Below are 25900 nucleotides of genomic sequence, written 5' to 3' on the forward strand. Positions count from 1 at the left end.
AAACAAGACTGAACCATCATTCCAAGACTCCAATCGACAAAGGATGAAACACATGAATACATTGTGTCATAATTGCACATCACTATAATCTTGTTACTTACCTGCAGTAGCAAAGGAGAACTGCAAAGAACCCAATGATAATGACGATGGTGCCTCCCAATATGGCTGTAAGGAACACTGTGTGGTATGCAGTTATATCCTTAGTGACCGAGGCAATGATGGAGTCTAAATTTATAACCATTAAAAAGGGAGAGAAAAAGAAGGTGATTTCTTGTGCAAAACTGGATCCAACAATATATGGTGTCTTCCCATCATTTGTTTACACTGTTTTTCCTTAACACTGTGTCACTGGATGTGCTCCTGATTTTTCCAGTCCTCGTGAACACAGGGGTGGCTCACATGGGCAGAGATGATGTCCACAGTTTAGATCCATGTTTTGGCATTAAGCAGTGCCTATATATACATATATACACACACATTCAAACAATATTGATGGGAATCCTGCCTCAGTCAAGACACTGGAAATGCTGGGCTGGGATGCCTTTTTTCTTATGAGTATTTTTCATGCCTTAAATAATATAGCCCTGTTTGCATATTGTTTGTGTTGGTTTCTGTGTCTTGCCACTGTGCAGTGCTTGGAGTCACAAGACTCTGTTTTGCATTCCAGAGATTCCAGGCTGTTGGAAGTCTCACGGAAGACAGGAGACGGATGTGATGTTACTGCTTCCTGTTCCTTTGTTTTTCAGTTGTCTCTCTGCTCTCACAGAGAGAGCATGTTTATTTCTTTTCTGTCTGCGTAGTTAGAAATAAAACTCTTTGCAATGTAGCTCATATTTCTCAGCTCCTTCCCTGCTGCTGGATACTCTGCGTAATGAGGGAACATGCCTGGAGCCTTATCAAAGGCTCAGGTCATTAATCATCATTGGAGGCGATTTCGAAGGACTCGACCGGAGGAGTAGCTCAGTCGTAGCGGAGGCTCCGACAGTTTGTGTGTATGGCTTCAATATGAGGCCTTGTTTTAGCCTTGCCTCTAAATCTATTTCAGTAATCACGTTATACATGGTTGTGTGAGAAGAAAACCCCAGTGGGCAAGCTCATGCTCCCAAGTAGGGGATGCAGTGTGGATACGGCACTATATTGCATGAGGCCCATTTGCAGGGAGGAGCTTGCATGCTGGCCTTTCTTCTCACACAACCACACAGTTACTGGATGACAAAGGTGCAAGGTTTGAGGGCAGGGCTAAAAAGTCGATCATTACTACACAGAGATGCCCTACAACCAAGTAACCTGTGAATCGTACTTATATTTCCACTAGACCAGGGAACAAAGCCTATAATTCCTATTAAAGTTGGGAGGGGGGCATTCTTCACTATCCCGTGTTCTGACCGCCAACTTGCACATAATTATTCTCCTGCAAACTACAACAGCTAAGTTCCATTCAATGATTTCACATTTCCATGGGATACCTCTGGTTCCAGGCAGTGGAGCTGCTATCCAGTAACCAAGACTCGGAGCACTGTATGTCCATACAAGATGATCCTGTGCATCCTTCACCATGCCCAACCCGCGATTCACCCAGGCACCTGGGAGAAAGAAGGGTAAGATGCCTTTAAATCAAAGCACAATAAGCCCTGTCCAAAACTCTAGAGGTCAGGTGTGCCCGTGATGTTTCCAGCTGCATGAATGGGGAATCTGTGGCCCTCTTGTATTGCCGGACTCCAGCTCCTATCATTCATGTGGAGCTGACTTCAAACACTAAAACAGCTAAGACCTTTCCTGTTCAAAAGTTCCAAGTACACATCAAAGATCTCCATGTAAACAAACAAGATGTCAGAGTGGAGAAACAGCATGTACTATGAGTTATGCCAATTTGCATTTTTCAGGTACTCTTAAAGACATACTTAATTAAAAAAACAAAACAAAATTGTTAACTCTGCTTCCTGCTTTTAAGTATTTGGATCCCTGGAAGGGACACCCACCTGAGGTTGAAGGGGGTGTGATGGCAGCCTACTTGTTAGCTTCTGGCAAGGCCCAATGACCATGTGGTGCTCTTTGTCTTTGACTAAGTGAAAATCCTAAAGCTACACAGCTTCAGCCCTGTGCTAATGCAGAACAGAGAACACACTCACCAGTTTTCATGTCAAAGGTCCATGCTGGGATAGGATCTCCTGCTTTGACAGCACTAGTAGGTAGGAGAGGCAATGTTATCTGAATGGGACCATCTACGTTCAGTTCTTTCCCAGCCGAAAACAGGTTTACACATATTGCAGCAAGGGGAGTTAATTCAATACTTTTGAAACCTAAACATATAAACAAGGAGATGATTTTATTTTATTTTCAGTGTGGGTGGGTGGGTGTTCCAAATTAGTCATCTGGAACCACAAAAGGTATGTAGTCATAACATTTATGGAATTTCCTATATGCAAACCAAAGGCTTATTCTACATATATGTACAGCTGTTTAAACTGTCTGCTTTTTATTATTAAAACGGAGAAAGATGGATATTAATGCATTTCCAATGCAATATAACATATATTGGTCCTCTAAAACAGTGTTTCCCAACCGGTGTTCCGCGGCACACTAGTGTGCCGTGAGACCTTGCCTGGTGTGCCGTGGGAGGGAGGCGGGAGAGGCGGGGCGGCGGCGGCATCTCCTGCTGGATGCAAATCCAAACATGGCGGACGCCTCCCTCGCTCCTTTGTAGGCGGACCATCGAGAGAGAAAGAAAAGGAGGCGAAAGAGCGAGAGAAGGCGCCTGCGCGGAAAGAGGAGCGAGCAGTGCGCCTGCGCGCCGCGGCGCCCGAGATCGCTTCTCCCCACCGCCCCTTGCTTCAAAAGAGGTCCGGGGACAGCGGGAAGCGCTTCGCGCTGCCCCCGGACCTCTTTTGAAGCAAGGGGCTGCGGGGAGATCGCTTCTCCCGGTGCTCCGAAGCGGGGCAGGGGGGCGGGAACACCTGCCCCAGCCGCCCCGCTTCGGAACGCTGCTCCGAAGCGGGGCGGGGGGGCGGGAACACCTGCCCCAGCCGCCCCGCTTCGGAACGCTGCTCCGAAGCGGGGCGGGGGGCGGGAACACCTGCCCCAGCCGCCCCGCTTCGGAACGCTGCTCCGAAGCGGGGCGGGGGGGCGGGAACACCTGCCCCAGCCGCCCCGCTTCGGAACGCTGCTCCGAAGCGGGGCGGTGGGGCGGGAACCTCGCACCCCGCCGCCGGGCATCGGAACGATGCCCCGATGCCGGGCGGTGGGGCAGGAACCTCTCCCCCCGCCGCCAGGCATCGGAATGATGCCCCGATGCCGGGCGGTGGGGCGGGAACCTCTCCCCCCGCCGCCCGGCATCGGAACGATGCCCCGATGCCGGGCGGTGGGGCGGGAACCTCGCACCCCGCCGCCGGGCATCGGAACGAGGTCCTGGACCTCTTCTGAAGGCAGGCGGGGGCAAAAGTCTTTGCTCCCCCCGCCTGCCTTCCCGGGACAGCGGAGACTTCTCCGCTGCCCCGGGCGATCTTAAAATGCTGGCGGGCGGGAGCGAAGCGTTCGCTGCCGACCCCCAGCATTTTAAAATCTCCTCGGGGCAGCGGAGACTTCGCTCCCGCCCGCCAGCATTTTAAAATCGCCCCGGGACAGCAGGGGCTTTTAAAATGCTGGCGGTCGGCAGCAAAGCCCTCCTGTCCCCGGAGCTTGCGGGGCGGGAGGTGGGAAGAAGGGCTTTTCTTCCCACCGCCAGCCTTCAGAACAGCCTTCTGAAGGCTGGCAGTGGGAAGAAAAGCCCTTGTCCCCCCCCCCCCAGCCTTCAGAAGAGGTCGGGGGACAGACTGTCCCCGGACCTGGTCTGAAGGCGGTTTCCCTAGGAACGCATTAATTGATTTTCAATGCATTCCAATGGGAAACCGTGCATCGCAAGACGAAAAACTCGCAAGACGAAGAGACTTGCGGAACGAATTAATTTCGTCTTGCGAGGCACCACTGTACTTTTTATATAGTCAATATAGGCACAGAGTTAAATTTTTTAACATTTTCTAATGGTGGTGTGCCTCGAGATTTTTTTCATGAAACAAGTGTGCCTTTGCCCAAAAAAGGTTGGGAAACACTGCTCTAAAAAATACCATTTCACAATAATTTATTGGGAATAATATTTCAGTGAACATTCTAGCCATCTCCAAAATCTCAAAATCTTTTCAAAAGGAGCAAATCAGTATTCCACCCAGCAACCAGACAAGTTTGCAGAAGCAAACATTTCCCTCGTCTCCATTATACTTTTTGATGATCTGACTACTGATACAGAATGGAGCTAGACCCATCACCACCACAGTAATAAAAAAATAATTAGGAAAATATGTCTCTACACACGCTCAATTTCAATAGCCATTAGTAGTGGAGGCAGTACAGAAATAAACCACTAGATGGTGATAAAAGGCATCAAAATAAGCTGCTATATTTAATCTTAATTATTTAATAGTATGACAGCACTTAAATAGTATGGACCAGCACTTATTAAACTTCCAGATTATTGGTTCATCTGCTCAGGCTTCCTCAAACTCGGCCCTCCAGATGTTTTTGGCCTACAACCCCCATGATCCCTAGCTAGCAGGACCAGCGGTCAGGGATGATGGGAATTGTAGTCTCCAAACATCTGGAGAGCAGAGTTTGAGGAAGCCTGATCTAGCTCATGTTGCTGAACTACAACTCCCATCAGTCCAGTAAATATAGCCAGTGGCCAGGCATAATAGGAGTTGAAGTTCCGCAACATCTGGAGGGCCAAATGTTTCCTACACTTTTGATGGGCAACTGAGCTTCAGGATTGCAAACAAAGATCTGAGACGAAAAATCTATTTTGCAGGTGGCAGAATTGTCACCATCCCTGTACAAAATGCAGTATGGTATCTGTACTATGGTTTTTGTATTTGAGCACATAGAGTAGGGTAAGTGTACAATCGGTAGCAGGTCAAACAAAATTCATAAGTAAATCCACTAAGCCTGATACTCAGGGGCCTACAAAAGATCAGTTCAAAATGAATTTCGAAGATGTGTGGATAGTAAAGTGCTTTTCCACTTTGGCAAACAACAGCAACCGTGGAATGGATGAATCAATGTAACTCGGTTAGCTCAGAACAAACACACACTAATCTGAGAGGCTGAGCATTAACCAACCCTTTTCCTAATCTAAGCTTTCTGACATTCAGTTTATAAACATGGGATCTACTTATAAATATGCAGGGGAAAACTGAATCTGAACAGTATCATGTAAAAGAAAGAAAGAAAAACAGCAATTAATTAATATGCACGTTTCCCTGCAGCATCTGAATACTTAGGACATCTTAAAATATTAACTGTATCAACTAAAATATTCATTAGCTTAATATATATCTCCAAGTCTTCTGCATTTAACCATAAGAATTCTAATTTCTATGCCCAGTCAAAATGTTGTGAAAACCACCCAGATGCATGGTGTAATATTACACATTGTCACATTTGTCACTCTCCATTTCTACAAACTTAACAGACCTGTGCACAAATGACTCATCTTGGCACAGCTTGCAGAGAGAGAGAGAGAGAAAGAAAGGCTCAAGAACAGAATTAAGTATCCGAATCCTTCTCAAAACGTGCACACTGTTAGATGTGGGTCGCCAGAAAACTGTCAAATATCATGTATCAATTAACTTCCACCTGCCCCTAGGATAAAAGCTGGGTGTTGTTTTTTTTGCAGGACCCCATAAATAATTTAAAGAGAAACACATCAGAGAGATTTCAGGAGGATCAAGGGGAAAAAATGAAAGCTGCTTTATTTGCTGATTCGTCAGCTGCAAAAGGTGTAGGCATACATTATTAATCCCTGTGTGTCTCGGTGTGTTCAAATACCCTTTGAAAGAGGAGTGATCAGTGGCAGAAATGAAAAAAAACTAGGCAGCCATTTATTGTTTGTTTATTTTAAACATCATTGATTGTCATTCATTATACAGCTCAATAATGGTATCATATTTTTTTTTGGGGGGGGTACATTGGGCTAGGAGAAGGATTCCCACTAGTGCAAGGGGAATTCCATCCCCCCTGGGGGGGGGCATGCCCCCAGAGGTATCTCCATATCTGCTCTGAAGGGTTGGAAGCAACATCCAGAACAGATTTAGGGGAAGCCTTGTAGGTTCTGTTGTGCAAGGAAAGAGCTTGGGCTGACGGAACCTTACACTTAGCACTGGGCTGGAATACAAGCCACACACTGTGGCACAGAGACTTAATTCAAAACAAAACAAGGGAGAATACACTGAAACTTTGGTGAGAGCGCTCCAGTGTACAAGGAACAAAACTAGGACTCTCATACCTACGGGACCGCCTCTCCTGTTACACCCCACGGAGGACCTTACGGTCTACAAATAATAACACCTTGGAGATCCCGGGCTGGCCTCGGCCAGGGCCTTTTCGGCTTCGGCCCCGGCCTGGTGGAACGCTCTGCCACAAGAGATCAGGGCCTTGCGGGATTTGACATCTTTCCGCAGGGTCTGCATGATGGAGTTCCGCCAGGCCTTTGGTCAGGGCTCAGCCCGACTCTTCTTTTTGTATAAGAACTAATATGAAAGAGGCCTCCCAGCATTCTCACAGGCCCATATAAGATCAGCGTAAACAGTTGGGCCGATGAGCATTTAGTGTTCCCAACCCTAACCCTGTGGAAAGCCATCTAATTAGACTTTAATTTGATTTTGACCTGTTTTTAGGAGGTAATTTAATTATTTTTTGATTTTTATACTAATGTTATATATTTGATGTTAGCCTCCCTGAGCCCAACTTCAGCTGGGGAGGGCGGGATATAAATAAAAGTTTATTGTTGTTGTTGTTTAGAATACAGTATTCTACATTGACATTTTTCTTTCTGTAAATAATGTGGGGATCTTGAGTTGGTAAGAATTTGTACAATGGCACTGTTGCCAATGTAACTGGAGATTTTAAAATTTATTGGCCAATCAAAGAAGGTGGAGACAAAAAACTTCCCTCCTCTCTTGCAACAAGCTGGGGATGACAAATCTCTGCCAGCAACAAATGTAGGGGTGCGTGCTGGCTCTGAACATACCCCAAATTGCAAGATGAATCAGGGTGATTCAGGGAACGTTCTTGCGAGTTGGATCACACAATTAACAAGGTGTTTTGAGAAAAATCAGAGACTCTTTACACTTCCAAGGCGTATTCAGCTACAATATTACATTTCAAGTCCTAACCTGTGAGTCTAACACCTATACAGCTAATGTTTTAAAGGGATAGTCTTCAGATCCCTGCTGTGTATCTTCAAAAGATAGTGGAAAATCTCACATACCTGACTTATTTAAAAGAATTCCAGTTGTATAAAGAAAATGGTCCACTTTCAAAAACTGCTGTGGCACTGTAAGGTAGGCTGTAACATTTGTGATATGGTGGTTCATAGGAAGTTTTATTAAATATTTTGGAAACTGAACACTTGGTTGAGATTTGGCATCTGAAAAAGAGGGAGAATTCAAAGCCAGCAATTTCACAGTGCTTCTTTCAAACAGTTAACACTTCTGATTGGCAAAACTTTTAACTGGCATTCAAAAATTAATGTTCAAGCATGAACCACTTGTACCTCTTATCAATGTGCATCTTATATGTACATTCAGATAATATGCTACATTTGGGTGTTGAGATCCATAGGAGTATCTTTGTATAGAACCTAGGCTTCTATCTATTCCAGACTCACAATACAGTATGTCTAACAAAATGATTTTTAAATTCCCTAACTATAACCTTGTCATACCACAGATACTCATGCTAGCCAAACCATAAATTGTGACCTTCTAATTCCAAATTTCTTTTATTTCTCAAGGTCAGCCACTTATTCATCCAAACTAGGTAACTGGCTGCAAAGTACAGTTTCAAGTCAGACAGTCCCAATCCTCCCTTTTCCTTTGCATCTTGCTGTAAGGGTAAAGGTAAAGGGACCCCTGACCATTAGGTCCAGTAGTGGACGACTCTGGGGTTGTGGCGCTCATCTCGCTTTATTGGCCGAGGGAGCCGATGTCCAGCTTCCGGGTCATGTGGCCAGCATGACTAAGCTGCTTCTGGCGAACCAGAGCAGCGCACGGAAACGCCGTTTACCGGAGCGGTACCTATTTATCTACTTGCACTTTGATGTGCTTTTGAACTGCTAGGTTGGCAGGAGGAGGGACCGAACAATGGGAGCTCACCCCGTCGCAGGGATTTAAACCGCCGACCTTCTGATCGGCAAATCCTAGGCTCTGTGGTTTAACCCACAGCGCCACCCGCGTCCCTGCAACTTGCTGTACTTTCAGTTTAACATGTGTTTTTTTTACCTTTCCATAAAACTTAGATAAATCTTTAGTACTGCTGTTACTTACCAGAGAGTTTCCCAGTAATTAAAACTGTATCATCAAACAACCATATATTTGCCTGGCTTTGGGGGAACAGTGAGAGTGTGACTGATGAATATACTGTGGGAAGACAAAATAATAGGAATATATTACTACAAAGGTTTATGTACTGGAAAAGAAACCTAGAAAAAAGACTTACAGTTCTGCGGAGTGGTAAAATTTAGGACACCACAGTGAAGGATGCAAAAGAGGACTGGTATTTCACATGGAAACAAGGAAATCAAAAGCCTTTGTTTCTTGCTGTAAATTTGCAAGAGTTTCTTGCTATGTGCAAACTGGGTTTATGACCCTTACTTTAAACAAAACTAGAGTTTAAACTAAGCAGTTTCTCCACTAAGAATATAATGAGGCAATCTGATTAGTTTAAAGTCATCAGCTTCAAAACTATATGCCTACGCACAAGCTGTTATTTTTATGCATTAGTTTATGTTGGGAATTTGTTTTAGCCTTTCTGCTTTGGTATTTTGGAGGGAAAATAATATAACAAAACAGAAGAGGCATTAAAAAAGGATGCTTTCGTTGAGATTCCTGCATTGCATGGGGTTGGACTAGATGACCCTTGGGGTCCCTTCCAACTCTATAATTCCATGACCTATAGCACAGGGTAAGAATTGTGCCATTCCCAACTCATCAGGAAAACACATGATTATCGTTTGAGACAATATGCTCTAGTTTCACAAACTGTTCAGCCTCCTTCAAGATAATCTGTATTCAATATTTGGGGCAGACCTGCATTAATTACAATATTTTCATGGAAGCATTTGATATATATTTTATAACTCTTTCAAGACGGCGGCATTTACCTTTGCAGTTGCATTCAGCACAACATACTTTTGTGTGACTTCATTAAGTCACATTCATTTGATGAAAATGAGATGGATTACCAAAAAGCAGGAAGAAAGTTCAAGTGCCTTCAGTTTAATAATAGGATTTTAAAAGGGGCTTACTCACTTGGCATTCTTCCAGTCTTCCAAGGCAAAGGTGTTAACATATAACCATCTTTATAAGATGCAATAGTTAAACTTAGACCTAGTTGATAGGGAACTTGTATCAATACTGCTCCATTATTTCCAGTCAGCGTCGAATTTGTTTTTGTGTAGTTGACAAACACTTCCACAATCGCTTGGCTTAAATATTGATGGCTGATGATGTCATTGACTTGCACTTTCAGTGTAAACATAGACCCTAAATAAGACAAAAGGAGAAAGACAATCATCAACGTTATATATCCTTTGAAAGCTTGGTAGGGATGGGCTTTCCTAGTTCAAAAGAATGCTTTTTTTCACTCCAGAAGAAAATGGTCCAACTAAGATAAAAGAGCTGGAGACTTTAAATCTGAATTCTTGAGGAAATACACTAATGTAGTTCATGCAATGGTACGGTAACTTGATTTGGAATAAGTGCACACATCTGCTTAAAACAGGTCAGGAGCAGACCGAGAAGAAAGCACAGATCATACGTTCCTGGGTTGTGGACTCTATTGCTACAAATAAACTTGCATTTCACCACATACCTCCAGTAAGTCATGCACTGGTTTTGAACATATCACCATATACACAGGACCAGTTCATACAACTTTCAAAAAAGGAAGAAAAAGGAGAAGATATGAACTGGGCCATTGCACATGCACAGTGCATCCAGCTATGCTGCACATTGCAAGAGGTGCATAGTGGAGGGGAAGGGCGAGTATCTAATACACCACCAAGCAAGGTGGACTAAATTTAATCAAGTCTCCCATTTCAAAGCTCAAACATTTCCTGAAGAAGCATACAGTCTCACTGGTTGCTGTAACAATGAAAACATGCTGGTTTGAGTCCAAATAGAGCCTTTATACAATTTAGGATCTTAATCTAAAACCATTGATCATATAGGCGTAATGCTCTGTAGAGTGCTATCTGCTTAGAGGTGAGCCTTTTGCTTGGTTATTTCCACCAAAAGAGCACTAAGGTCCTGAGCATTCATTTGCTATGGGATAGGTTCTCCTACCTAGATTTGTTTAGAAATAGCAGCTACAGGGACCCCTCCTTATTCCCCCTCCACACTCTTCCCACTGGACACGCTTGCATCCTGGAGGTGCCATTTGCTGCAATGTCTAATGCTGAAATCCTGCACCTACTTATATAGGAGCAATCCTAACCATTCTATAAATATGGGCTAGTAGGAAGTGGGCAAAATAGCATTTCCCTACAAGACAGAAAGGAAATACCCATGCTCTCTGCATGCCAAGAACCATATACTGTGGTACCTCGGGTTACATACGCTTCAGGTTACAGACTCCACTAACCCAGAAATAGTGCTTCAGGTTAAGAACTTTGCTTCAGGATGAGAACAGAAATCGTGCTCCGGTGGCGCGACGGCAGCAGGAGGCCCCATTAGCTAAAGTGGTGCTTCAGGTTAATAACAGTTTCAGGTTAAGAACGGACCTCCGGAACTAATTAAGCACTTAACCCGAGGTACCATTGTATATTCATAACTTGAAAACTAAAGCAACTACCATGCTTTAGTAACAAGAGGGCAAAAAAGAGGAGTGCAATATCATTCTGTGGATTATCCTGTGAGATACAGAATGGCATCTCCTAGATACTAGAATCTGTGATTGTTTGATAGTCTCTGGACTGAATAGTTTTTATTGCTATATAAGGTGGCTTATATTAGGGACGTGGGTGGCGCTGTGGTCTAAACCACTGAGCCTAGCGCTTGTCGATCAGAAGGTCGGCGGTTTGAATCCCCGTGACGGGGTAAGCTCCCGTGCTCGGTCCCAGCTCGTGCCAACCTAACAGTTTGAAAGCACACCAGTGAAAGTAGATAAATAGGTACCGCTCTGGCGGGAAGGTAAACGGCTTTTTTGTGTGCTGCTCTGGTTTCGGTGCATTTTAAACTGTATTCTAACTTGTATTTTAATCAACTGTTTTTGTTTTGTTTTTGTTTTTACTGTATTTATATTCAGTGTTAGCAGCCCTGAGCCCGGTATGTATGTATGTATGTATGTATGTATGTATGTATGTATGTATGTATTTATTTAAAGCTGTTTCCCTGTCCTGGACCCATTTTTCACTTGTGTCTTTGGAAATTTATGGTTTGTTTGTTCAAGATCTAAAACACTATCTTAGTGAGAAGTGAAAACAGTTATTGTACCAATATATTCCAAGAGGGGATGGTATTAGTGAGTTTTCTTTTTATTCACGACTGGTTGAATAAACCAGTTGTGTAGGAGTGAAAACATTTGTTGTGAGTGTGCCGTCTCTGCTTCCGAGACTGCTTTAATCACCAAAGTGCACGTTTGCGAAAGCAGAAAAGGGAAGGGGGTGGGGGGAAGAACAATGGAGTAAAGCAATTTTAAAAGCAGTTTAAAAGTTGTTTTGTTTGCTTGTTTGTTTGTTTACAGCCTGCCAATAATCCTTTGACAGACTCAATTAGAAACAGAGTAAAACGGCTCACTCTGTACCTTTTTCTTGGATGTTAACTCATCAAGTAAACCGTATATGCAATACTGTCTAACAAGCATTCATTATAATCACTGCTAGCAAAGTGATGAACAGCAGCAACACCAACAATGGATGATTTCCCTGTTAATTTTTACTGGATATATTTTGTGCCACGTTATACATTACACATAAGTGCATTTATTAACCCAACAGCTACTTCTTCTACAGAAAAATGGCTTCAGGAAGGGCAATTTGGGGGGGATAAATAGAGGGCAGAGAGGTGAAGAGGGGTGCATCAGTCTTTCCCCATTTGTCGCTTTCCATCTCCTCTCACCCCTTCTCCACTCCAAACCTCTATACCTGAAACTGCTTGTCCCTAGGATGTGTGTAATGTTTGATTTGGCTTTTTATCTTACCTCCCCCTTCTCTGCATGAAAGATTTGACATAAAATCAGTGTGGTGATCTTTTCTTCCTTTAAAAAAATCTCCCCTATTTTGAAAATGCCAGGCATACGCTTACGATTTATTTCCCGAAGGCTGCCTCCAACATGCATTTCCATCTCACAAGCGAAGCAGCTGTGAGCCCCCACACTGGGTGATTTGTTTGGTCTTAGCTGACTGAACAACCATCATTTTCCACGTCTCAGTCTTGCTTTTGTAGAACATGCTATTTCCTGATCAGCCTTATTAGGGATACGAAAAGTGCACTGACCTATAAAGAAGAAATCAGTTATTCCGAAGATAATCAGGCCCTGTAAACCCAGCATGGATAGTGTTATTGTAAGGCCAACAAGAAGGGAATTTATACTCTATACGGAGCGAACACACAACATGTTTGGGGTTTTTTTTTGGGGGGGGGTGCTTCCACTCCAGTGGTTTTCCTGAAACCACATTCCCACCATTTAATATCACTTATATCCTTTCTACCTTTAACTTACCAATAACCCTGGTAAGTAACAGATAGGTAGCCGTGTTGGTCTGCCATAGTCAAAACAAAAAAAAAATTCCTTCCAGTAGCACCTTAAAAACCAACTAAGTTAGTTCTTGGTATGAGCTTTCGTGTGCATGCACACTTCTTCAGATACACTGAAACAGAAGTTGCCAGATCCTTCTATATAGTGAGAAGGTGGGGAGGGGTATTACTCAGAAGGGTGGTGGGAATGGGTGATTGGCAGATAGCTGTGATGAGCCTGTTGACGACTCTTAACGACTGCAATAGGTCTTACAGGAAAAAGCAAGGGGTGAGAAGGTGAAAAATGGCTTTGTCATGTATAATGAGATAAGAATCCAATGTCTTTGTTCAGACCAGGTCTCTCCATGGTTTTAAGTTTGGTAATAAGTTGCAATTCAGCAGCTTCTCTTTCCAGTCTATTTCTGGTAAGTAACTGTGGGATAGAGGAGTGGTAGAAGGCCCAGCAGATATAGTTACTATATTTAACAAATATACTGATGTTTATTAATTATGAGATTTTGTAGTGTACAAGCTGATGTGGTAACTTTATGCTGTGGATTCTCCTCCCTTGGAGGTTTTTAAGCAGTGGCTAGATGCTTAAATCTGTCATGGATGCTTTAATTGAGATTCCTGCTTTGGAGGGGGTTGAACCAGATGACCCTCCTGGGCCCCTTCCAACTCTATGATCCTCTGTCTCTCAATAGAACAAACGAGTTTACTTGACAAGTCACAGGACTAAGATAAAATTATCTATTAATTGGTAGAAGGGCAATGTGTTAAGGTTGCTTTTGTTTGTTAATTTGCCAGTTGCATATAAGTGTGCTTTACTTTGATACACAGCCTTTTTGTATGACATCGTTACAATATACATTTCAGGAGAAGGAAGTTCTGAACTGATCCTACATTCATTTGAATGTGATTTGCAAATCTTGGATTTGAACTTTATAATGCACACAAGCTATTTTAAATCAAGAGGAGAAGACAGGTTTGTCAAAACTTGTTCCTCCCCATGAAAAATGCAGGTCACAAGCCAACACACATCGGAAAAATCTTGAGAGCTTTCTTCAGTCAAATACACCCCAAAGGCTATATTTAGCATACCCTTGCATCAAATTATTTAATTCAGCATTTAGAGCATTCTCATATTCTTATTCTACGGCGGGGGGGGGGGGGGGAGGGAATCAAGCCTCACCACAATTAGTGAAAACACAAACGATGGGAGACAGCTGGTACATATTCACTTAATTACTGCTACTGTTCAGTGCTTATTGAGCAGAATGTAAGCTAGGTGTTATACAAATGTGTCACAAAGTCCCTACCGAGACTGCTTACCGGTGAAGCTATCACCAGTTTGGTGCCACTCAAAAAATGCTTTCGTTATGTCGTTAGAAATGCAAGTTCAAATGTTACATCTGCAGACCAGTACCATATTGTCCAGTGTAGCTATCTCTGTTTGGGGCTGTTTTGCTTCTCCTGCTAATTATGCTAATTAGGACCAGAAGTCTGCCATATGGAATGCTAGGAATCAGCACAGGGACCTGTGTGGCTTGCAGGGCAGAGGTGGCTAACCTGAGGCTCTCCAGATGTTGCTGGACTTGCAACTCTCATCATCCCTGACCAGGGCCAAAGCTGGCTGGGGCTGAGGGGAATCCATCCTCATTTGCAGGGCCACAGGTTCCCTCTCTCTGAAGTAGTACTGGACACCTGAATCTCCATGCATCACAGACTCAACCAATCCTTTGTCTGAAGCAGCTGGAGTAAACTTCTATTGCAAAGCAAACAGAAAATGATTTCCCCTCCTCTCCCCAGCAGAAGGCATATGCAAAGTATACAATACTAGCAGTATGATGTAAATAGAAAAACAGTAAATGGTGTCCTTTTAAAAGTAATTTCTTTTTGGTCAAAGGGGGTAGAAGGTAGAAGAATATATATTTTTAAATGAATGCTTTACATAAACCACGTAAGAGGTTTAGCTGATTGTTATTAAAATTCTGTTTAATAATAATAATAATAAAAACCAGTGTGTCTCATAAACTGTTTTAATACTATATACAGGAGAGAATAATTTTCAATTGTCCTTTATCTCCAAAGCAAATGCTTTATTTATTTATGGAAAGATCTTTTATTCAGCCTTTCCATTTTAGCAAAAGCACACAAGGCAGCTAACATTCATTAATTATAGAGGCCAATCAATAACGAATTAAGAATGAATGTTAATTAAAATATTAACAAATGAACGGGGGCGGGGGGGAGGTAAAAAACATTTCTGATCAAAAGTTAAAAATAATGCCTGCCAGCATAAACATGTTTTTCAAAGGACATTGAAGTGAAGTCACCAAACAAATCATAGAACTGTAGAGTTGGAGGGGACCACGAGGATCATCTAGATCAACCCCTTGCAATGCAAGAATCTTTCACCCAAAGCAGGGCTTGAATCCACAACCCTGAGATTAAGAGTCTCATGCTCTACTGCAATCGCCCAAGGGGGAACTGTTCTACAACCGGGGAACTGCCATGGAGACTCTTTTGTCTCTTCATGGCCAACTGCATCTCAGGACAAAAAGGCCTTCTGGGTGATCTTATTGGTTGGGGAGGATCACACAGAAGGAGCTAATCCTTTGAGTACCTTGGTCCCAAACCTTTTGGGGTTTTTAAAGATAAGGAATTGGCAGTTTGTTATGAATGGCAAAATTTTGTAGCACCACCACTTCCAAATTTGCAGTGGCCCTCCACATACTGTTGGATGACAGCTCCAATCATACTCCCATTGGCCATGTTGGCTGGGGTTGATGGGAACTGGAGTCCACCAACATCTGCAAGGCCAGAGGTTCCCTATTCCTGCTTTGCCTAACTATCTGTGCTTTGTCCAACTATATAGCAAGGGTAGAGGGAGAACACAACCAAGGAACAAACCCGACTCTAGTTGTTAAGTATTGTTTTGCCAGGACTGTGGTAAGACAAGGGTTAAACTGACCCACTGGCCATTCTGAAGGGTTTTTTTCTCAACCATTAAAACAGCTAATGAGTTTTCATAATATACGCTGCAGTAATTTATTCAGGAGAAATGAAACAGTTTGGAAGCCTTCCAAAGTTTAAGAATTACCCTGAATATATATGTGTGCGTACCATGAATGCTGCACTAACACAAAAATGGTATTGAACATCTTGATATATACCCAGGACACATTCAACACTCAATCATGGCCACATAAAGGAGCTTTTTATCTCCTGACTTCATTTTAATGACCTAAAAAGCCAATGAGTTTCTCTATTTTCTAAAACGGCATTATCACAAGCTCTAATGGTTAGCACAGAAGAAAAAGCCTACAGTAGAAATAAAACAAACATTCCTTCACAACCCAGAAGCAACAACCCTTAACAATAAGTAAAATGTGCTACACAAGCACAGGTTTCTGGAACTGTGTGGTCCCCTACTGTGTAGTAAGTTACAAAGAAAATGTGCATACTCAAGAACTCATTTGGTAATAGGAAAGGCATAAATAACCTGTGCTAAGTGATCCTGCATTGGCATTCTTGGGTGAGAACAAAAGAATTACTTTGCTGGATCAGCTCACAGTTCAACCTACTCCAGCACCCTTTGCAAAATTCTCAGCAACTAGCAAGTTGGAGATGGTACATTAAAAACTAGACAGCAGTCCCCCAAAGGACCACAGCTGACCTTTTGCAGGGGTGACGAACCTGCACCAGGCATGCAAGATGAATATCACTGTCATAGCTGAAAAATGCAGCAGTGCTTAATGACTTTATGATCAACAAAATAAAAGGAACCCATCACCAAAACTACCTTTGCTTTTTTTTTTTATAAATTTTTATTGGATTTTCACATTTTATAAAGACATCACACACACAAAAGAGACAAAGACAAAAACATGTATAATTTCAGATCCTTACTTTCTTAACCTTGTTCCCTGACTTCCCCCCACCCCACCCCCTTCATACATCCCAATTCCCATAATTCAGTCAGCAAGTTCTTATCTCTCCTCCTTACCATATTAAAAACTACCTTTGCATTCCTACTGTATTACGTTTTGGGGCAGAAATCAGCCTTGCAAATAAAACCACAAAATCCCATCCCCTGAAAATTAACAACCTGCTGGGGTTTCCATCATTTTTCTAGTTGCCTATTCCATTCCTCTGGTGGGGGTGGGGGCAGGTACTTCCTCTGGCAGCCCACTACGTTTCTTTGATGTGCACAGAAGGCAGGCAGAGCACGCCATCCCCCCTCCACCATGCACCTGGCTGCATGCAAATACTTATCACCTGTGCCCACCAGGCGAGTGCTTAAATGCAAGGCTGGCCGAACTAAGCATCAAATGCATCACAGTGTAAGGAAAGCTCAGTGTCTCAGTCTTCTTTGGGAACAGAAAATGCACTGTATGTGTGTGCATGTGTGTGCATGTATATGCTTAATGCTTTTCTAGCAGAAGCAGCTGACGGGGCTTTCTTGCACACATCTGTGAGCAATATGGTGGAAGGAATATTCTCTTAGAAGGGGGAAGGCATAGCTCAGTGGCAGAGCACATGCTCTGCAGCGCACAAGAGTCTCAGCTTTAATCCTGGCACTTCCAGTTTAAAGATTTCAGCGACGGAGGCCTGATCTGTGCTGCCAGTCAAAGTTGGAAGTACTGAGTTACAGGGGACCAAAGGTCAGACTCAGTTTAAGACAGCTTCATATATGAATGCTGGAGGGATGGAATAGGGAGAGAAACATAATTTTTGTCAATAAAACTTTCCAGTGAAGGCTATGGACTATTTAAAGGTAAAGGTACCCCTGCCCGTACGGGCCAGTCTTGACAGACTCTGGGGTTGTGCGCCCATCTCACTTAAGAGGCCGGGGGCCAGCGCTGTCCGGAGACACTTCCGGGTCACGTGGCCAGCGTGACAAAGCTGCATCTGGCGAGCCAGCACAGCACACGGAAACACCGTTTACCTTCCCGCCAGTAAGCGGTCCCTATTTATCTACTTGCACCCGGGGGTGCTTTCGAACTGCTAGGTGGGCAGGCGCTGGGACCGAGCAACAGGAGCGCACCCTGCCGCGGGGATTCGAACCGCCGCCCTTTTGATCGGCAAGCCCTAGGCGCTGAGGCTTTTACCCACAGCGCCACCCGCGTCCCATGGGCTATTTACAAGCAAGTAAATAGAGGAGACTGCTTCCTCCCACCACCACCAGAAAAAGAAAACCCATCAAGGCTAATGCCTTAAATTCTAGGTTTTGGCTGAAAAATCATTCCAATACTAATCAAAACATACCAGAAAGTAAAGGGCAGCACCCCTTACCACATTTTTCGTGGCAAACTGGCTATCTGTCAATGTTGGAGGAGTGCAGTAATACTAAAACAAATGTATGGCCAGGACCTACTAACAGCTGCCATAAGGCAAGAAGCACCATATGGGGCACAGTGTCCACAAGTATCCCTGGAGGTTAACTGAAGCTGAAGCTCTGATCAGCAACAATTAGGTATGAAATATATAATGGAGTACAAGCTCTTCCAGTTTCCCCCCTTCCCTTTCAGTGACAAAGCATGGAAACAAGACGCAGCAGACAAATAAGGCTACAGACCAGCTTCCAGATTCAGCTTACTATCAGAACTGCTTGTGTGATTTTGCCAATGCATTTGGACATTTATTGATTGTGAATATTATGCAGCAAACATCACCTTACATTGTGCTATTCAAATCAGGCGACGGCATGCACAAAGCTGGACATCTCTAAAAAGATATGCTATTTCCCAACACCCCCTTTTCCGTTTCACAAATGTTATGTATGAGACACCCACTGTCAAATTAATTCAGGCTCTGCCCATGGAACTTAAAAGCTACATCCACTATAATAAATAATATATGTCCAATAAAATATTTAAAGGCCAAAGTTGATATTTACATGAAAGCAGGCTGATTTGTGGAAACAGTGTTTTCTCTCAACATTGTTCACTAAATTTTTCATAGGAGAATAATCAATGGAGACAAATATAGAGAGGCGCGAATAAAGAAGAGGGTAGGGAACCAATGAGCTTCTCAAAAGAACTATAATAATGTGTTGGCTCGACTCCTTCCATACAATCGTCGTGAAACAGACTCTATAATTCAAGAGCAATTATAAACCCAACATTTCAAGGCTGCTTTAAATGCCAAGAAGGTCTGCATACTGTCGTGACAAAAACAAAGTGATTAAGAAAAAAATCTTAACAGAAAATAAAGACTTCAGATAAATAATCAAGAAGCCAAGGGCTCCCCCCCAACAATCATTTATTTTCCACACAATGAAGACATAATGGCTGCTCATTTGTTCTGGCAGATTCAGTCATGGTCCATCAACGTAGCATAGCACCTCAGTTGTGGACGGCTGGAGGAACAGGGGTGTGGGGTGGGGTACAGGGGTGAGGAACCTGTGGTCCTCCAGCTGTGATTGAACTCCTACTCCAACCAGCGGCAGCCAGCGTGGCCAATGATCAAGGGTGATAGGGCATTCAAGTCCCAACAACATCTGGAGGGCCACAGGTTAACCACCCCTGGTGTAGTAGATAATGTCAGACTTTTGATCAGAGATCTGGGTTGTGCGGCACTGGACCTTCTCTCTCAGGATTAAGAGAATAAAATGGGCATATGTTCTAAACTCCTTGCAAGAACAGCTGCCCACAAATGCAAGATTAATATTATTCACAGATATAGCACTGCCATTGCCCCTGCAGCACTTTTTTTCTGATCCTACGTGCTGCATTGCCACATGGGTTAAAAGAACCCTGAGGACCTTCTTGGCAGGAATTCACAAATGCCATTGCTATTGGCAACCAGGATTCTCTTCCTGGTAACAGCTTTGTGGACAAGCATAAAACAAGAAACCCCTGAATTAGTCACCTAACACAGAACTCACAAAGGGGGGGGGGGCTCTCACTTTGCAGGAGACAGACTCCCTGCCCCAATTCCAGGCTGCAAGACACATTTTGAATGCAAAGAGAGATCTGTTGCAAATTCATGTTGCTTCTCCCTGTACATCAATTCAGAATTTTCCCATTCCTCTGCCCTTGGCTAAAGTCTCAGTCCATACTCTAGTAATCTCCTACCTCGACTACTGCAACCTTCTACCTTGGTCTTCCCATCACAGCCTTCTCACATCTATCAAAAACTCCCCTGACAACGTTTTCCTACACTGACTCCACAAGACACCCCTTCCTCAAATTTTGTTGCTTGGCTTCCAGCATGGACTCCATGCCCTTACCTTTAAAGGTTACGTATCATGAACTTACCCACTCTAGTCTTGGTTTTTATTCCTGTTACATACCTATTCAATAATAATAAAATTATTATTATTATTATTATTATTATTATTATTATTATTATTATTATTATTATTACTTCCACTCCCCCATTTCCATCCTCAGCTGCCTAAAGGTATCTTGCTTGCTAATAGGGCTTCAACCATCCTCCCTCATTGCCTTCTATGCTAAAAGTATCTGCCTGAATATTCATGCAGTGCTACCTTTCACTCTTCACTTCTCAAAACACACCTTGTTTTGAAACCTTTGGTTTCAAATCAGCTGTAACTAAAGTTAGGTATGTATAACACCATTTGCTCACGTTCAGCTCTTCCTGCCTTTGTCTCTCCCTTCCCACCCACCTGTCTTATTTTAGAATGTGAGCTCCTTGCTGGCAGAAATAGGTCTGGTGTTTCGTTTATAAAATCATGCAATGCATAATGCATAACCCAAAATAATAAAATTAGGGTGGAGACACAAGAGTGTGCGGTCTTGTTAAATTCTAGGTGGGAATTATTAGGCAAGGGGGAATTATTCCCCAAGTAGCCTAATTGGCATAACTACTTTTGATACAATTCTAAAGTGCAACCAGATCAGATCCACCTGACATTATATCCATCCCACCGAAGAAAAAGTGGTTCCTGGCCCCTGCTCTATATCATTTATGAATAAATTAAATAATACCAGTACCAATACAGATCCTTAGTGGATCCAACTTCTTATCTTCCTCTGTTTTGCAAACTGCCCACCAACTGTTTCCTGTTATTCAACCAGTTACCAATCTGTAATAGTTGCCCTCTTTTTGCAATGCTAAGTATATTCATGAGAAGCTTTAACAAAAGCTTTCCGGTAACTCCAAAAAGGCTGCCAGAGCAGAACTTCCCTTTGTAGAAGCCATGTTCATTCATTCTCTGCAAGGCTTATTCTTCAATGTTTTTAATCATTGTAGCTTCAAACATCTTTCCACCATTTTACTTGGGGCAGATGTGAGGCTACTAGACCTGTAATTTCTTGGATTCACCAGAGATCCCTCATTAAAAGCTGGTAATAATATTGGCGATCTTTCACTCCTCTGATAAGGAAGCTGGTTTCAAGAACAAGTTGTCTAATTTTTTGCTAGAAGAGCCAACAGTTTCACATTTGAATCCTTTCAAAAAGCTCAGGGGTTCGCCATCTACACTTGATAATTTACTAATTTTAATGTACTGATGAACAGAATTTCATCTAGTCATTTCTATTTCACTTTTGTTTTATTGTGCCTTTCTTCAGAAAATTGGGTTGAGAACTATTTAACATCTTCCACAGTGAAGACAGATGCAAATAATTAATTTAGTTTCCTTGCAATTTTCCTAATTCATTCACCCATCTGTTGCATAATGGTCTAACTGCTTGTCTGATTTTCAATACATTGAAATAAATTATCAACCTTAATGTTTTCAGCAATATGTTCCTCATATTGCATATGTCTTAGTGTCGGTTGACTCCCCCTGTCCAGTTTTGTGCTCCTTTCTATTCTCTTCATTTGGCTAACATTCAGTCTTGCATTTAGGCATTCTAGCTGAAATTCCTGCACTGCAGGGGTTGGACTGCATGACCCTCAGGGTCTCTTCCAACTTTACAATTCTGTGATTCCATGATATGATTCTGTTACTGTAATTTTAAATAATCTCAAGAGCATCCTTTTGTCCATCCTGAGCCTGGAATTAACATGTTTAAATTGAAAAAAACCACAAGTCATAATATAATTTAGGAGGTGTGTAACCAAAGCACAACTGCTACAAAGACCTTTTAAAAACCACTGTTTGTTGTCCATGGTCATGTATTTGGCATCCAAATGTGACTCTAATGAGTAAACATGTTTGCTCCCCTCCTCTTATTTTAGCCACATTTTCAAGAGGTTTACAACACCACAGCATTAAAAGCAACAATTTTGCTCAAGCTCAATGTAACTTAAACTGCTCTGTTTACTCTCCATAGAATAAAATGGGAAACATTTTGGAGCTGAAGCATCTTAACTGTAATAGTTTAGCCATATGATTATATGTTTCACAGGAATACCAGCTTCCTTAAGCACTTAAGAAAGTGCCACGGCTTCATTATGTAACAAGCATCTTGTTGAACCTGCAGCTATGGCCCTCCTATTGTCCTTGGACTACAACTCCCACCATCCCTGCCCACTGGAAATGCTGGCTAAGGCTGATGGGAGCTGGAGTCCAACACAATATGGTAGGCCCTCAGTTGGACATCCCTGCTCTGAGGAGTTATGGCTCTACTTAAGGCTTAAATAACAAGCATCTGAAGGAAGTACAAATCTACAGGCATCTTAGTTACAAACAAGGTTTCTCAAACAAAGCTTTAATCACCAATTGCTAAGGTACAGGAGCATTTGCAATGCAAGGCTGATTCGAGAAACAAGTCAGAAACATCACATTTCAGCATACGCTACTGCCAGGAGGGGAGGGAAATGACACATTTTCTTGCTCAGCAGAGTATTCTGAAAAACAAGTGAGCTCATAGATTTTGCCAGTCATCGAAGACGTTTTAACGTACACTAGCCATTTCGCGCCAGCACAAATTGACTGAGCTAAGCTTAACAAACAGTATTACCTTGCAAGCTAAAGACTAAGCTAGCACATCCTTTTGGATCTTGACCTATTTCCCTTAAAAACAACAACAACACTGCTGTATCCAAAGAGTAAAAAACAAGGGAGAGAAAGCCAACAAGGGGAAAGGGAGAGAAGAAGAATTCTGATTAGAAAAATAAAAAAATACCATTATTTGGCATTAGAAAATGCAGACAGAAACATCAGCAGCCAGTGTTTCATTTTTGCAAATTAGATCACCAATGATATATCACAAATCACCAGATGTGCAACTTCCTTGTTGGATGTGTCATACTCTGCACATATATTTGAACTCATGACAAGTAAGAGCACAAGATCCATTAAAACAAAAAATAAAATAAAATGGTGAATTCAAACTCCAACTGATTTTCCTCAATATACAATGTTCAGGTAAGAAAGCTCATTTTGAGCTGCAAGAAATCCCAAGACACTTTCATCTCCCTTCTAGTTAAACAGCATCTCTCCATCTCTCTCTCTCTCTCTTTTTTTAAAGGAGTCTTCCGTGAGTAATACAAAATATTTCCCTTTCTGCGGATAGAAGGGAATGGTTGAAGGAATATCACATCACGATACACCAATGGAGCTGCTTTCAATATCAGCTTTAAAGTACAGCATAGCAGCAGCTGCTCCAGGTCAGCTATTAAATCCCCATAGAGGGAAAGGAACAGCAACTGGAGGGCTAATTCACATCCCCAAGAGGCAAGGAAGCTGCTTCATTAAACACACAGTGCCAAGACCCCCTCCTCAGCAACACTATCCATAAATAACAAGCAGCACATGCATGGTCTAGGCTAGGGCCAGTCTTCTGGGAAGAGGAAGGGAGACTGCGGGATTTAAAGGGGAAGCAGAGGCAAAAGGACCAGAGAGAAATAAGGGAGTCCACCCAAGTGAGGAAAGCAGAAGGGAGCTTTGGTGTCAGTGTATAGGTGCAGCTTTAGAGAGGAAAGGGGAGGAGATGATGCAACCCATGGAAGGGGCACATACAAACAAGGCAATATGATGAAATTAATGGTGTGAATAAAGAAACAGATTGCATTATGGGGGTGGGGGAGAGAGGCATGAGGCAATATTGGGAGGGGAGAGGGCTTGTGCATTAGATGCATCCCACTCAGTGCAGTAATTGGAGGGGGTGGGAGCCGTGGGTTTTGCCCCAGGTGAAGCCTCCAAAGGGGAGCTACTGACGCTCCCATCCTGGGGGAGGGGTGTGTGCCAAACTGGGTCTTCGACCCGGGGGAAATAAAGCCTCGTTTCATCCCTGATCCCACTGAAACTGCATCCTCCTGTTCCTGGGGAGAACACGATGTCCTGTTCTTTCTATGTAGCCTTTTAAAAAATGAACGTCGCATTTGCAGTTGATGTAAATACATTTTACCATCCTGATCGCACTCATCCATCTGCATGGAAGAAAAGAGACGGGTATAGTGGCAAAAGTGAAAAACGTCGGGTGGGGGGCGGGGAGAGAGGGAGAGGGAGAGGGAGAGGGAGAGAGAGAGAGAGAGAGAGAGAGAGAGAGATGGATGTATGGGGATGAGAAGAAGCCGGTCTGGGCTTGCCATGTAAACTCTGCGAGAAAGCAAGGAGGCCGTCTATAAAATTGGGCAACCTCTCCAAGCAACTCGCCAGCCTCTCCACTGAAACCGCGCTGTTCAGGCAAACCCCATCCAAAACAAAACAACCCGATGCGACATTCCCTCCCCAGATCTTAGAACAGGGGTGATGCTGTGGCAAGCTAGCGAGGGCAGATCTACTACCGCAAGCCCTCCACGCTAACGAGGCAAATGCACGTTCCCCAGGCGGGCTACTTACTACGGATGAACGGCATAAGGCGAGAGCAGAGCAGCACGCTGCTAAATCATCATCATCATCATCATAACAACAATCCAGATCAGAAGGTTAAAGGGAATGAATGGATCTTTCCGTCCACTCATAAGGGCGGAGAGAAGGGATAGTGTGTGCATGCATTGCAACCCGGGGACGAAAAGGTGCAACGCGAGGGAAAGAAATGGGGTGCGACGCAATACGAGGGAAAATGTGGGTGTTACGTGGGGGAGGTTGTTTTTTTTCCAATCGGGAGCCTCTGGGTGCAAATACTCGCATGTTGCGCGGTCAGAGTGCGGGGAGACGTACCTGGAGCAGCGGCGGAGGAAGATGCCTCCGCCAGGGCGGCTCGCTGCGGCTGCTGCTTCGGAGGGCGCCTGGCGAGGTCGGCGGCGCCGGTGGAGGCTGCGGAGCCCGGGCGCCCCTTCAGAAACAGCAGCAGCAGAAGCAGAAACCCCGACGCGGCAGCCAGCCCCCGGAGCGAGAAGGACGGCGAGCTCCCGCGAATGCCCGGCATGGCGACCACCAGCCAGCGGGCAGCGGAGGCATATTGCGGGCCGAGGGAGGGCGGCCAGAAAGGGAAGGAGCGCGGACGCCCGGGCCGGCAGCTAAGCCGCGCGCGGCCACAGGGTCTCCCGCTCTACGCCAGTCCCCCTCACGCGCGCACACTCCCGCCCGCCCCTCACGCCCACGTGACGGCGAGGAGGAGGAAGGCGAGGCGGCCGTCGACGAGGCGCCTCAGCCCGCCTCCCCGCTCGCTCTCCTGGGCTTCACTTTGGAGAGCAGGCGCCCAGTCCACACAAGCACGGGTCCCCTTCTCTCCCCGCCCCACCCACAGGGGCACCGCCGAGCCCGCCTTCTTCATAACCAGGGGCTCTGCTGCCGTGTTCCTGCCTCCCTCCCCAGCAGCAAGGGGCTTTGGAGCTCTCCCTAGAGCAGGCGTCCCCAAACTCGGCCCTCCAGATGTTTTGGGACTACACTCCCCATCATCCCTGACCACTGGCCCTGTTAGCTAGGGATGATGGGAGTTGTAGTCCCAAAACGTCTGGAGGGCCGAGTTTGGAGGTGCCTGCCCTAGAGGCAGCCCGCCCTCGCTGAAGTGTGGTTTCTCGGTGACTGGACGGGGGTTGGCGTCTTCTTTCCCCTAGCAGCAGGGCTTGCGCCTCAAAGGTGCTCCTGGTGTTTCCCAAACTTGGGTCTCCAGAGTGGTTGTGGTTTTTTTGGGGGGGGGGCGACTACAACGCCCATTGTCCATGACTGCTGGCTTTGCCAGTTTGGGATGATGGGAGTTGTAGTTCCAAAACAGCAGGAGACCCAAGTTTGGGAAATGCTGTTTGGTGTATCTCTTGAACATCCCCCTCCCTTTGCACATAACAGACACGTCTCATGGCGCCTTCAAGGTGAATGTGTTTGCTGAGGACCT

At 44.1% G+C, this 25900-nt stretch overlaps 1 protein-coding gene across 2 annotated transcripts in view; it reads right to left on the reverse strand.

The window, feature by feature from the left end:
* Window positions 1-25151, reverse strand: part of FAM171B (family with sequence similarity 171 member B) — a 30308-nt gene extending 5157 nt beyond the window's left edge. The window contains exons 1-7 of one of the 2 annotated variants that reach the window (XM_028747898.2): window positions 24787-25147; window positions 9336-9569; window positions 8352-8444; window positions 7295-7453; window positions 2130-2300; window positions 1467-1583; window positions 102-225 (exon numbers count right to left, since the gene is read on the reverse strand). In XM_028747898.2, coding sequence (XP_028603731.1) covers window positions 102-225; window positions 1467-1583; window positions 2130-2300; window positions 7295-7453; window positions 8352-8444; window positions 9336-9569; window positions 24787-24994 — 1106 coding nt within the window. In that variant the 5' untranslated portion in view covers window positions 24995-25147. Of the gene's footprint in view, window positions 1-101; window positions 226-1466; window positions 1584-2129; window positions 2301-7294; window positions 7454-8351; window positions 8445-9335; window positions 9570-24786 lie in introns of both variants that reach the window. The other variant, XM_028747907.2, reaches the window with a different exon arrangement.
* Between the last annotated feature and the right edge of the window lie 749 nt (window positions 25152-25900).

This window comes from Podarcis muralis, chromosome 1 (assembly GCF_964188315.1).
Source record: "Podarcis muralis chromosome 1, rPodMur119.hap1.1, whole genome shotgun sequence".
Lineage (NCBI taxonomy): Eukaryota > Metazoa > Chordata > Lepidosauria > Squamata > Lacertidae > Podarcis > Podarcis muralis.